Here is a 12740-nt window from a genome sequence, read left to right on the forward strand (position 1 = left end):
CTCAGAAATGGACATACACAAATGTGGTATTTAGGGAGGCAACCTCATCACTGGCCCTGTCCTCAGGGAGGGTGGACCAGTGACTTTGGAAGGCCGTTAGTTGAAAACTATCCTGCTTGATTTCAATGGCTGTTTAGGGCAATAATGAAAAGAAGGCCTTGCCTCTATTGTCCTCAAGCTTTCTTGTTATTTCCAGGAGTGATAAATATGGGAACTTCCTTGGCCTCACACTCTGCTGAATTTTTGTTATTTTACCTTTTGATGGGGTTGAGTTCCTTTATTTCTGTCTTCTTTGGGGTCTGCTTCGTTGGCGTCTCAACTCTGAGACTGCTGATAAAGAGGATCCCATCCTCATCTCTTTGTTTGATTGACTCGGAACATCCTGCCAACAGATCCGTGTTTTTACCATGTATAAAAATGAAGCAGTTGTTTCAGAGTGTTAAATAATTAGACCTTTTGGGGGAAGATTAGCTTATCTTTCTCTATTGTACGAAAAAAGGGAGTGTCAAATCAAGTGTTTAAAAAAAAGCGGACATCTTTATGGAAAAAACAATATTTGGAGAAGCTAATCCTTGGGGCAGTAGTAAAGGCCAAGAGCCAAGACGCAGCACTGAACATTCCATGGGGCTCTCATTACAGAGGAAGCAGGCGCAATGGGGACACATACGGATGTTCATGGGTGACCCTGGCCACATGAATATGCATCCTTTATGATTTTTATAGCAAATATATTTGATAGCAAAAATGAAATTTTATTGTAAAATGTGCAGTGTTATTCTCTCGGTGTTTTTTTACCTTGGAGTTTTGTACAGATATTTAAAAATATGTAATTATTAGTATCAGCTCTAGCTAAAGAGAAGTTATAGCCTTCATAGACCATCTCTACGTTAAATATAACCTAAAAAAAAAAAACACAGGCACATAATCCTGCTATTGGCCAGCCAACACACAAAATTTTTGTCATCTGGGCACTGTCTGTATTTATCTTCAATTTACCCTTTTAACATTTAAAATATTTCTAAAAATAAGAAATATTCAGAGAATCTTTAATTAATTTAAAAATGGAAACAGGACACACTGTGATGTAGTGGAAAGAGCTGTGAATAGGAAATTATAAGACCTGGGTTCCAGATCTGCCCCTGCTGTGTGGATAGGAACAGTTCTCTCCTTGGGGGGGGAGGGGGGGAGGCTCGCTCCCAGCTCCTAAACTCTAGCCTTTTGTGACTTACTCTACCAGAATCCTTTCTTATTGTAACAGTGACCTCTTGTGGTACATATCCTTAATCAGTTTTTTGATTTGCAAAGTAGACTTTGGATTTTGTTGTTGTTGTTGTTGTTTCTCTTAACTATGTTTCATATTGTTAAGTAAATCTGACTTGTTTTTAAAAGATAAATCTTAATTGGAAGTCAGAGGTTGATTAAAGTGGGTTGTAGAGCACCAAATCCCTTTTCATAAACGATTCTCTGTGGTCTCTTCAGAAACAGTATATGGACGACTCTTACCAGAGAAAAGAGAAACGCTTTGGTGTTTGTGCTCAGTGTTGTGTTTTCGTCTTCTTCCTAGGGACCAGGGGAAGAGGCGTGGGAGGGCCTCCTCGTGCCCCGACAGCTCAGACCTGAGCGGGCTGGAAACCAAAGCAGGTGAGGAGCTTATGTTCTTAGAGGTCCAACTTGGTCACACATCAACATTTATTTTTATTATTTTCACAACAGTTTTACCATTATTACCATTACTCAGCTCCAACATCTATAGATTACAGTCTTAGTGATTGGACAGAAATTATTTTTTAAAAGCATTTGGAAAGTTGCAAAATTTGACATAACGTAGTTCTTGAGTTCGAAACTTGAGTTCAAAATTATTTCTCACTTAAGTGAAAGTATATTAACTATATGAAAACAGCCCTTTGAGTCTTTAAATTCTGTTTAATTGAGAAAAATATGGAACAATATAAATGGCAGGCTAGAAATGATACAAAATGTGTTCATGAGATGGAATATAGCAATTAGAAAAATGAACTAGAGTACATTTATAATATTTAATAAAATGAGTACAAACAGTATAAAAAATGAAGTTGCAAAAACAGTGACATGTTGTTTATAGATACAGATCTATATGGTAAAATTATAAAGCCAGGCAAGATAAAAATAACCACCTGATTTAGAATGGTGGTAACTCTTAGAGGGAGAACAAGGAGGGAATGGTTGCGGGGAGGCATACAGAGAGCATTAACTATATCCGTATTGTTTTATTTCTTTAAAATAAGAAGGAGGATGAAAGTATGGTTAATATTTGACCAAACTATTTCTGGGTACACAGGTGTTTGTTATATTCTTTGTGCTTTTTTTGGTACACACGAAATTTTATGAAACCAAACTAATAATAGTTTCAAAAAATATTTTATTATCTTTAAAACGAATTTCTTGTCAATAAAGGGACTTTGTGGCCAATGGGAATTTCTGTAGTACTCAGGAAAACCTTAGAGGGACTGATTTCCTTGTCGGCATTGTTGCTAAGGATTTGACATTTACGTGCTAAAAACATCAGCCAATAGACACTGTGTCGAGTTTTTGTGTCCACAATTCAAAGCTGTGGTTAAGAACGATAACCACTGAGACAGCAAAATCTTCAAAAAACATGCTGAAATTTCTGCTTGACTTACCCAATTTCCTGTTGAATCATAATTTTTATTTTTAGCAAGCTGTAAACCTAGATGAAAGTGCTTTCTAAAATATCAGGTTGTTGCCCAAGAATGAGACAAACTTTATTTATTTTTTTTTGTGGATCTTAAAAGGTAATCACATGGTTCAGTTTCTAGGGTAGAAAATGGGTTGGTGTATAAAATGGGATTTTTGTGGAGAGCGGAGGTGGAGGAGGTGTGCGAGGTGGTAGCGATGTGGAGGGCCATAGTGGACACAGCCGCTCATTGCTAAGAGAGAGTTAAAAGCAAACTCTTACACCACGGTGTCTGGCTAACTTCTGAGAAGAAACAAATCATAGGAACATTCAGAAGTGGCGGCGAGGGCCTTTCCTTTCCAAAGGTTAAATCAGCTGTTGGTGGTTTCTGGCTCACCCCTGTAATTCAGCTCTGCGTGCGGTGACCATGCTATCAATTGGTTTGTCCTGAGAAAGGAGTCCATGATCATGGTTTCTCATAGAGCTATTCTATTAAAGAGCATATCGCACAGAAGGTAAAAATGCTGATTTGAGCTTAGTAGATTTGAAGTCTGTATTTCTAATGAAGTTAAATGTGTCATCAATATTTGTTGATTAAATTGTTTGTCTGACTTAACTATCCTCTGGCTTTTCACTTAATTTGATATATGTTGATTTTTATTCACATACTTTGGACTTTGAATATGTCAGATACCTTGGAAATTGAACAACTGTGTTTTTTATACTGCTTGCATGTATTCATGTTTACGTTTAGAATCCATATGTGTAATTTATCAAAGTTAGGGCAGACTCTTGAAAGTGAAGATCCAAGAGATTGAGATGGTGGTCTGCAAACCTTTATCTGTGGTTCTTGAAATCTCAAAAGCTCTGAAAGCTACAGTATTTTTCAAACTCGTTTAGCGGCAATGCCTGACCTGAACTGTTGGGCAATTGTAGTCTCTTGTTTTGTTGGTGTAAATATTCACTTATTTTGCTGCAGGATTCTGCCCGGGAGGACCCTACTGGGGTGGTATGGAATATGCCATGTATGCACCATATGGCCTTAGTAAAATGCAGAATTTTCTGAATTTGAAACCGCATCTAATCCCAAAGGCTTTGGATAAGGGATTGTGAACCTGTACAGATATGGTCTGATTTTGTCCTAAAGACAATTCAACTATGTGTTTTATGGTGAATTCTTCTTTGGGTTAGACAGGTTATGTGAAAACTCGCCTTTAAAAATATTGACCACACCTAAACTGTTTAGTTACAGCTTTGCTGACAACCCCATTTTATTTACTTTTTCATGTCCAGTGCACATGGCCCCTCTTGGTATCAGGAAGGTTTGGTGGAAGACAAGCCTAGACTTGCTGCACCTGGGAGCGGCCGTGTGCAGCCTGGCGTGCGATAGGGGAGGCCTGTGTATGGGGTGGGGTGGGTAAATCATAGAGCTTGCCTGCTTCTCCTGGGTGACATCATCACTACATGCTTGGGAAATTTAATGTGTGTTAGATGGTTTTTTTCCCCTTCAAGAATAATGCAAGTATATTAGAGGTTTTGGGAAATACAGAAGAGCACATGAAAGAAATTAATAAGCCATAATCCCAATACTTAGAGATGACCCTTGTTACCCATTTTATAGAGGAAAGTGAAGCACTTTGCCAAAGTCAACCAGCTAGTAGGTGACAGAGCCAGGATTCAAACCTAGACAGTGACTCTAGTTCTGTGCTCCTCACAGGCCTCCCTGGTCAGCTTGTCCTTTTTTTCGTTACAACAACCTAAAAATATACAGGCCACACACCCTCCCACTGTGCTCTCTCTCTCTCTCTTTCTCTGTGGAATCCTCTGATTGCCCCTATGATTTCTAACTCTTCATGTGACATTTTTAGGGTTCAGGCACCCACCATGTGGACACTTAATTGGCACCAGGTCCACTCGGAGAGGGCACGGGCTCCTTGAACCAATACAGAGTGGGTGCCAGGTGAGGGTCTTAAGGGGGGATTTCAGGGAAGGGAGGCAGAGGCTTAGGTCTCTAGGAGTGCTCTAGCTTTGCTCCTGAGAGGCTCCACCCAGTGGGGTCCCCTCCAGCTATGCAGTCAGTGCTTTAGATCCTGCGATAGTGCCTTTGTGATAAACAGTTTCTAATATGATTTGTATTCCCTCAATGTTACCCTCTAGTCTGCTGGTTTGCTGCAGAGCAAATAGCACAGAGGTCAAGTGCAAGGGCTATAGAGCTATATGACCTTGGGCAGGTATTTAATACCCCTGAGCCCCACATTCTTCATCTGGAAAATGGGCATAATTTGGACACCTCCTCATAGGATCTAACGGACCGCCTCCTTTAGACTGTGCACCTCAAGCATGCAGTCGGTGGAAGCTGTTCCACCTCTCCAGCCCACGGTGTTCATGCACAGCAGCTACTCTTGATGACTCAGTAGTTAGCGTATGGCCTGATACACTTCAGACAGTGAGGACCTGTTTGTTTTTTAACCAGGGAAATGAAATTCATATTTATTGAGCATTACAAGATGCAAGGCTCTGGCCTCAGGGCTTTGCCAGTAACGTGTCTTTGAATTCTCATAACCCTAAAGGCAAATATTCTAATCTCTGTTTTGCTGATGAGGCTCAAAGAGGATCAGAAACCAGACCCCAGTCACCCAGGGCATCAAAAATAAAGTTGCGATTTGAATTGAGATCTGTCAGTGCCCAGCGCCCAGGCTTTTCCCACTGCCCCACCCAAAATCACTTGGCACCAGCCCCGCAACGATGTGGAGGTTTCATTTTCTATAGGAAAGAGAGTCCCTGCAGACCTCCATGTTAGAAAATTTTCATTAAACAGTTTCAAAATCCTTATTCTTTCCATAGCTACAGTTTTCTATTTATTCCATATTACAGAGGGTTAAGTCTAAGTAAAAAAAAACCTCAAAACTTTGCTTTACTGACAATTTCAACATTTACAGAGCTTAAGACTTCATGCAGTGTCCCACTCAAAGTTTAAAGTTCTGATGTTCTGATTTCTTTTTCTTTTTTTTTTTTTGAGGAAGACTGGCCCTGAGCTAACATCTGTGCCCATCTTCCTCTACTTTCTATGTGGGACGCCTACCACAGCATGGCTTGCCAAGCGGTGCCATGTCCACACCCAAGATCTGAACCTTCAAACCTCAGGCTGCTGAAGTGGAATGTGCACACTTAACCACTGTGCCACCAGGCTGGCCCCCTAAAGTTCTGATTTCTTTCCACTGTCTTGTCTGAGTTTAGTTCTGGGTGACCTGATTAGAAGACATGTAGTTCTAATTAGAATTAGTTGGGCTTGAGGGGCAAAGTGTAATTCCATTCGAGGGTTTGTTAATTTCAGTGATGACTAGCAAAGACGCATGTTGGCGCTCCAGTTACAGCTCCTTTCTCATGGCTCTTTCTCCCACTCTGGGTCTCTTTTGCAGTCTCAAAAGCCGACTTGCAAGAAAAAGATACAGAAATAGAAAGGGACGAAGTCTTTTGGAATACGAGGATCGTACCAATTTTGCATGAATTAGAAAACGGTAAAAAAACAATTTTTATTTTAAATCAGCAATATCTGTAGTTATTTATATGTTCCCCATTGCCCTGATATTTTTAGTGCACTTTGACTATCATTTCTGTGAACATGTTCAAAACCAAGTGAATTCATCTATTTATTTACCCAGTAATGTATGTATTAATCTTACATGGGGACCTAATTTTTAGTGAGCAAAATTATACTTTCAGTGCAACACGAGAGCCTACTTCTAAAACTCCCCTTGGAGTATAAATTAATTATCACCTCCTCTGCCCAAGGAAATGCTGATTTGAACTCTCTAGGATGACAGTTCATGCAAGAAAGTGAAAGATTAAAACAGATTTCGGGCCTCTAAACTTTAACTAAGTCTCATAGACTGGCATCCTTGGCAGGTGTGCCCGTGGTTTTCTAGATCCAAATGTATATGTCCTATCTCCCTAAGGTTGAGTGCATGAGTCAAGGATGCCTCTCAGAGCGGGAAGTGGCCTAGGATGTGCCCAGCCCTTGCACCATGGAGGCCCCCAGTCAATGGGTCTCTGCAAAGGTGACCTATGGAAAGCTTGTCAGAGGGATGAACCCCACCTTCTCCCCTTTGCCACTCCTCGGGCATTCCATCTCTGAAGTTGAAATGAGCTGCTCTGGAGCTGCCCTCATGGCGCCAGGGCTGATCCCAGCACCTGGCACACAGCACACAGTAGGCCCTCACTAGGAATTGTGGAATGAGTGCTCTTGGGATGAACAAACCAGCATCATAGCCACAGGAAGAAGCCCTAGGAGAAGCAGGGTAAGTGAGTCCTTCCCACCCACTAAGCAGGGAAGTCATGCAAAAGACCTGCTTCCGAAAAGATTCAAGTGACCTCACCCTTCTTCGGCTCCCTGTTGGTGCTTGGCGGTGTTCATTGTTAATGTGGGATCAGTAAGCAGGGTTTCCGGTCCCGCTGTTGCCACTAACTAAGCATATGGGCATGGAGAATCCCTAATCTCTGCCCCGTAGTGATCTCACCTGCCAGCTGAGGGAGTGGGCAAGACTGGATCATCACCAAAGTCCACTGCTGCTCAAAGCCACTCTGAATATGAACGGAATGACTGTTGCCTGTAGAGTCACTAATTTTCACCTACATGTTAGTGAGCTGGGTTAACTTTGGGCTCTTTATTTTGAGAGATGTGTGCAAAAACTAGTGAGAGGAGCCATCTCTCCTCTCACCAAGAGTTAAAGAAAAGATAAAGTAAAAGTTAAAGAAAATACACCAGGAAGGACACAGTGGGGAGAATGGCCAGCAGCCCAAAGGCCCAGCTTGGAGGGAGTCTTCTGCATTAAGGATTTTTAAGAAGGTTCTGAGGGCTCTGCCACCACTGGCACCACCAGAGAAAAGTTACCAGGAGTTTGGGATTTGAAATGTGGGTGACTCTCCCTTCTCAGAGGATTATTAAGCACTGAGGTCCGGCATGTCTTCCATAGCCAGCTCTAGCAGCAAATGGTGGCGGGACTGTGTAATGACCCTTTGAGATTTTCTTTTTTTCTCTTTCCACTTTTTATTTTGACGTAATTTCAGACTTATAGAAAAGTAACAAGAATAGTACAAAAAAACCCTTTATGCTCTTCCCTCAAATTCCCAAAATGTTAACATTTAATGCACTTGCTTTGTCACTCTCTCTCCCTTCCTCCCTCTCTCCTCTTGCTCTCTTTTTCTCTACCCTTCCTCCCCCTTACGCACACATGCACATTGTTTTTTCCTTTTTTGAACCATTTGAGAACAAGCTGCAGACATGAAGTCCTGTATCCCTAAGTTCTCTGGCGCATATTTTTAGAAACAAGGCATTCTGTTACGTATCTGGAAATCACCGTACAATACGAGACAAACCTTATTCAGATTTTACCAGTTATCCTAATAATTTCCTTAAGAAAATCCTGCATCACAAGTTCCAACCAGTTGTCATGTCTCTTTTGTGATCTTGATATATTTGAGGAGTACAGGCCAATTATTTTATATACTGCCCCACAAATGAGGTTTGTCTGGTATTTTCTCACGATTAGATCCAAGTTAGGCATTTGGGGCAGGTACATGGTGTGAGTGGTGCTGTCTCCTTCTCAGTGCATCATATCAGGGCCACGAGATGCAGATTTGGTCCGTTAACTGGGGATGTGAACTTTGATCACTTAATGAAGGTGATGTCCACCAAGTTTTTCCACTGTAAAGTTACTATTTTTCTCTTTGTAATTAGTAAGTATCTTATGGGGAGAAATTACCTTGAGACGATGTTGCTTTCTATTACTCGCCAAAATTCCACCCACTAGCTTTAGGCCCTGGGAATCTTGGTAGCTCTTAGATTCAAGTTGCCTTTTGAGGCTATATGGCATTTATAACAAACCAACTGGTATAAAGAGTTAATTTGATCAATAGTTTAAAATTTGACCCTTGAGGCTTCATTTTAAATTTCTTTTAAGCTAAAACAGCTGCTCTTGAGTAGAACCCGCCAGGCTGAACAGCTTGTGGAGGGAAGTATTAGAAAAATATCTTACAGACCACCCGGTACCCGAGTGTGGCCCACAGCCTGGACTTGGGGTTTGGGAAGAAACTGCCAGTCACAGAAGAATAAAACAACAACAAAAAGTGTTTCTCACAATAGAGCTCAAATTTTTCCTTTTATTTAAAGTTAGTCTCAGTCATTTCCCATCAATTCATTTATTTAAGTGCATAACTGAAAGCCATTGAAGGTTACTTAGCTATTGAGGTTTAACATTTTTTCTTAGATGTTATTGTTGAAAAGAGCTAAAAATGGCCTGAGTCATTTCCTTCTGCAGGCGCACACTTCCTCTATGTGGGCTTTTAAGAGCAGATTATGGTATTTATTTAAGATTGGTTTCCTACTTTTAAATTTTGTGATGGAATCTATCAGAGATAGTATTTTTCAACTGAATACCTTATACCTTGGATTCTTATATTTTCCCTTCATTTTGTGTACTACTTGTCTTCCTTGTCTGCTAAGGAAAGTATGGCTACTACTTTCAAAAATTACTTTCTTCAGCATTCTAATTATAAAATAAAATGTTCTTGGTCTCCCTTGTCTGCTAACTAAAGTCGTCTTCTTCTCTTCTGATAGCCATCTCCAAATAATGGTGAATGTGGTGACATTTTGAGATTTTGTTCCATTTGAGCCCTCTTTTCTCAGATAATGAGCATTATTCTCATAGAAAAATGTTGATCATTGTTTTCATCAATAGATATATTAGAAAATGAATATGTATTAAACTGTGTTACAGGTGCTCAGTACCATCTTCTCACTGTGCCATGCACTGTTGCTACAAAGACATGTAAGACATGGTTCCCACTCACTTGGCAAGACATCTATTTGAGGGCCCTGGCCATATAACTTAGGATACATATATATGTGAAAAATAACAGTGCAAGGTCACATTTGTTGAATGTGGAGTAGTTCCTCCTTTCTGGAGGGGCTAGAACATAAACGTAGCCTTGAAGGACCAAAATCAGTAGGAATGAGGGTAAGAACATTCTAGGCCAGTGGAACTATGCTGCAAAGGGTTAAAGGTGGAGACGTGAGTGATATGCATCCGTGAGACTGAACAGAGCACTGGTGAAGGCGGAGGGCATTTGGAATAAAGGAGACCAACTGAAATAGGTGCAATTCTATTCTTTCATACAATCTTTGAAAGACTCTGTATTCTAGATAAGCTAACGGACTGATTAGTAAATAAGTCAACCTGGTAGGAGACGGATCAACAAAATGAAAAAAAAAATCAAGTAGGTGGAAACAATAAGAGAAGGGAAAAAAACCCAGCTCAGGAATTTGAAGATGTCTGGGGAAATAATTGTGGGGTTTTACTTACGCTGTCTGTGTTTGACACACTTGGAAACTTGACCTTAATTAGTAAGTGCTGCTTTACTCTCTTTGCTCTGACAGAAGAAAACATTGAAACGGTTTGTGCTGCTTGCACAGAACTCCATCACGCTTTAGAGGAAGGAAACATGCTGGGAAATAAATTTAAAAGAAGAAGTATTCTCCTGAAGACCCTATATAAACTAGTTGATGTTGGTTCAGACTTGCTCAGCCTTAAACTTGCAAAAATTATTCTAGCAGTAAGTTTTTCTTTCCTCTGGTCTAGTAGACTCTAGCACATGGAAGTTTTGTTTAATGCTTTATTTGTAAATGTTCCCCAGAAGATTAGAAATGCAGTGTGTTCATTTAGAATCTTGAAAAAAAATTAAGGTAATAAACTGACATTCCAGAATTTGACTAAAAGTGCTGTCTAAGGAACTGAGGCTGAGTACATAAAAAATGTTCAAATAAACTCTGAAATATGAACTGTGGCTAGGTTAAAGAAAAATATGACAGTAAGCAAATACATTCAAAGCAGTTGCTCAAGTAACTTGACTGGAGATCGGTATCAGACAGCACAGGCTGTGGTTTCTGCCTATGGTTTCTGCTGGGTGCTTGATTCTGTCACATGATTTAATAAATAACAAGATAACTTGGACCGTGGACACAATGTCCAGGTGCTTTACGAACCAGCATGAAACAGAGAAACAGCTGTATGTGGTCATGGGAAGGTTGTCATAGAAGGTTCCCGTGAGGTGTTAGAAGAAAAGCCCAGACACCAAATAAAAGTCTGTAGACGCTCTTTCTCAAACATAAGGATATCATTGTTTGAGGGGAGCACTGTGTTGTCACAGCCATAAACAGTTGGAACTAAAAGATAAGACACAATTATTATATAGCGTTCTAAGAGAGCCGCTAAAACAAATGAATGAAGCTTTGTTTACCGATTTCATGAAAGTAAAAGCTATTATGTTAACACCCATAGTTCATATAATTTAAAATCTTAAAGTACACAGTGAAGGTAGGTGTTGGCATACTTACTAATAGCCTAGTAAGAATGCTCACCGTTTCTTATTTTGATGTCTTTCCTAAAGGAGAATAGTCTGACTACGTTTCCTATGTGAATTTTTGGAGAGGCTACCTTATTTACCTGTCATCCCAAAGTATTCACCCTCTCTTTAAAAACTGTGATATGTGACTCAGAAAGTAACGTTTTTTGAAGTAGTAATTTCAGTAGTATTTTAATCCCCTCTCGCTGATCATAATTGATCAATCAGGTTTAATGAAACAGAAAGAGCACAAACCACAGGGAGGGTTTAAGTCCAAAGTTGTAAGTAGAGAGATCTGTGTGCTTGCTCTGTTCCCCCTCCAGGCCTGGATTTGGGGTGCCCCCTGGGCCCAGGAGAGCCCCGGTGTGAGGCTGGGGGGCTCTAACGGTGTACCTGCCCCGGGCAGGACCCACGCTGCCAGCTGCCCAGGAATTGATTACCTTTGGTTTTTTTCATCTGGATCCTAGACATTTTGCTCCATACCAAACCAAAAAAATAAATAAATAGAGAAAGAGAAAGAAAGAAGGAAAATGCCATGAATTGGATAATGCTCTGCAGTGAAAATATTATCCTGGTTGTTAAAGGTGCCATTCAAATTAATTATATACATGGCATAATTTAGCTATTTTAGGGCAAAGGCTAAGTAATCTGCCAGGCAGTGAACACGCTGTGAGCTAAACGTGTGATTAGATAAGCCCTCTCTGTGACATTGCCTGCCGTGGTGAATGAGTAGGCTCCACTCCGGCGCGCAGGGATGGGTGGGCTGTCCCTTCCCATTAACTACAGAAGCACAAGGTCAGAAGGACCTTCAAGGCCGTCAAGTTCAACTTCCTGTCTGCCACCCGAATCTCCTATAATGTTCCAGGCTAGACATTGTTTCCCTTAGGCCTTGGTGATGGGGTTCTATGTAAATTTTAAAAAGACCACATCATAAAAAGCTGTTGAAGAAAAAAAAATGAGCAAAAACTAAAGATATATAGGACTAAGAAGTTTTTAGTACCTTCTTCTGATATTTATTTTATCTACCAGTCTAATATTATAATTCAGACATTTCAAATTATTTATAGTTCAAAAAAGTTCAGTGAGCATAATGTTAGTTGTTGTGACTTCTTGCATTCTTGGGTTAAGTGGGGGTTTATCAGACGGCCATTTTAATTTTAACCTTCATATCAAAAACTCTTACAAAAATATATGTCTCTATTAAGAGTATTTAGAGTGTAAACATATATAATCAGTATGAATGCAACTATGTTCAGGAGGGGAAAAGAGTGTAGCACCCTATACAGGTGAAAAAAACAGAAAGAAAGAACCAAGAGGGGGCCAGCCCTGTGACCTAGTGGTTAAGTTTGGCACACTCCGCTCCAGTGGCCTGGGTTCGGTTTCTGGGCACAGACCTGCACCACTCTGTGGCCATGCTGTGGTGGCGACCCACATACAAAATGGAGGGAGATTGGCACAGATGTTAACGCAGGGCAAATCTTCCTCAGCAAAAAGAAAAAAAAAGAAATAACCAAGATGTCAACAGTGATTATATATAGTGGTAGTATTACGAGTGCTTTTAAACTTCCCTTTAATTTTTCAAATTTGCTTTAAATAGAAAAGACTACTATTTTTAACCTAAGGAGTAAACTACCCCACTACGCGAACCTACTTTGTGCCAGGGACT

The 12740-nt window shown here is 40.4% G+C and overlaps 1 protein-coding gene across 6 annotated transcripts in view; it reads left to right on the forward strand.

Moving 5' to 3' along the window:
• ARMC2 (armadillo repeat containing 2) overlaps positions 1 to 12740 on the forward strand; it is a 98003-nt gene that overhangs the window by 34879 nt on the left and 50384 nt on the right. For all 6 annotated transcript variants that reach the window (XM_008520591.2, XM_008520610.2, XM_008520600.2 and 3 more), the window contains exons 6-8: positions 1565 to 1641; positions 6094 to 6192; positions 10110 to 10285. In XM_008520591.2, the coding sequence (XP_008518813.2) occupies positions 1565 to 1641; positions 6094 to 6192; positions 10110 to 10285 (352 nt within the window). The remainder of the gene's footprint in view (positions 1 to 1564; positions 1642 to 6093; positions 6193 to 10109; positions 10286 to 12740) is intronic.

Source organism: Equus przewalskii, chromosome 9 (assembly GCF_037783145.1).
Source record: "Equus przewalskii isolate Varuska chromosome 9, EquPr2, whole genome shotgun sequence".
NCBI lineage: Eukaryota > Metazoa > Chordata > Mammalia > Perissodactyla > Equidae > Equus > Equus przewalskii.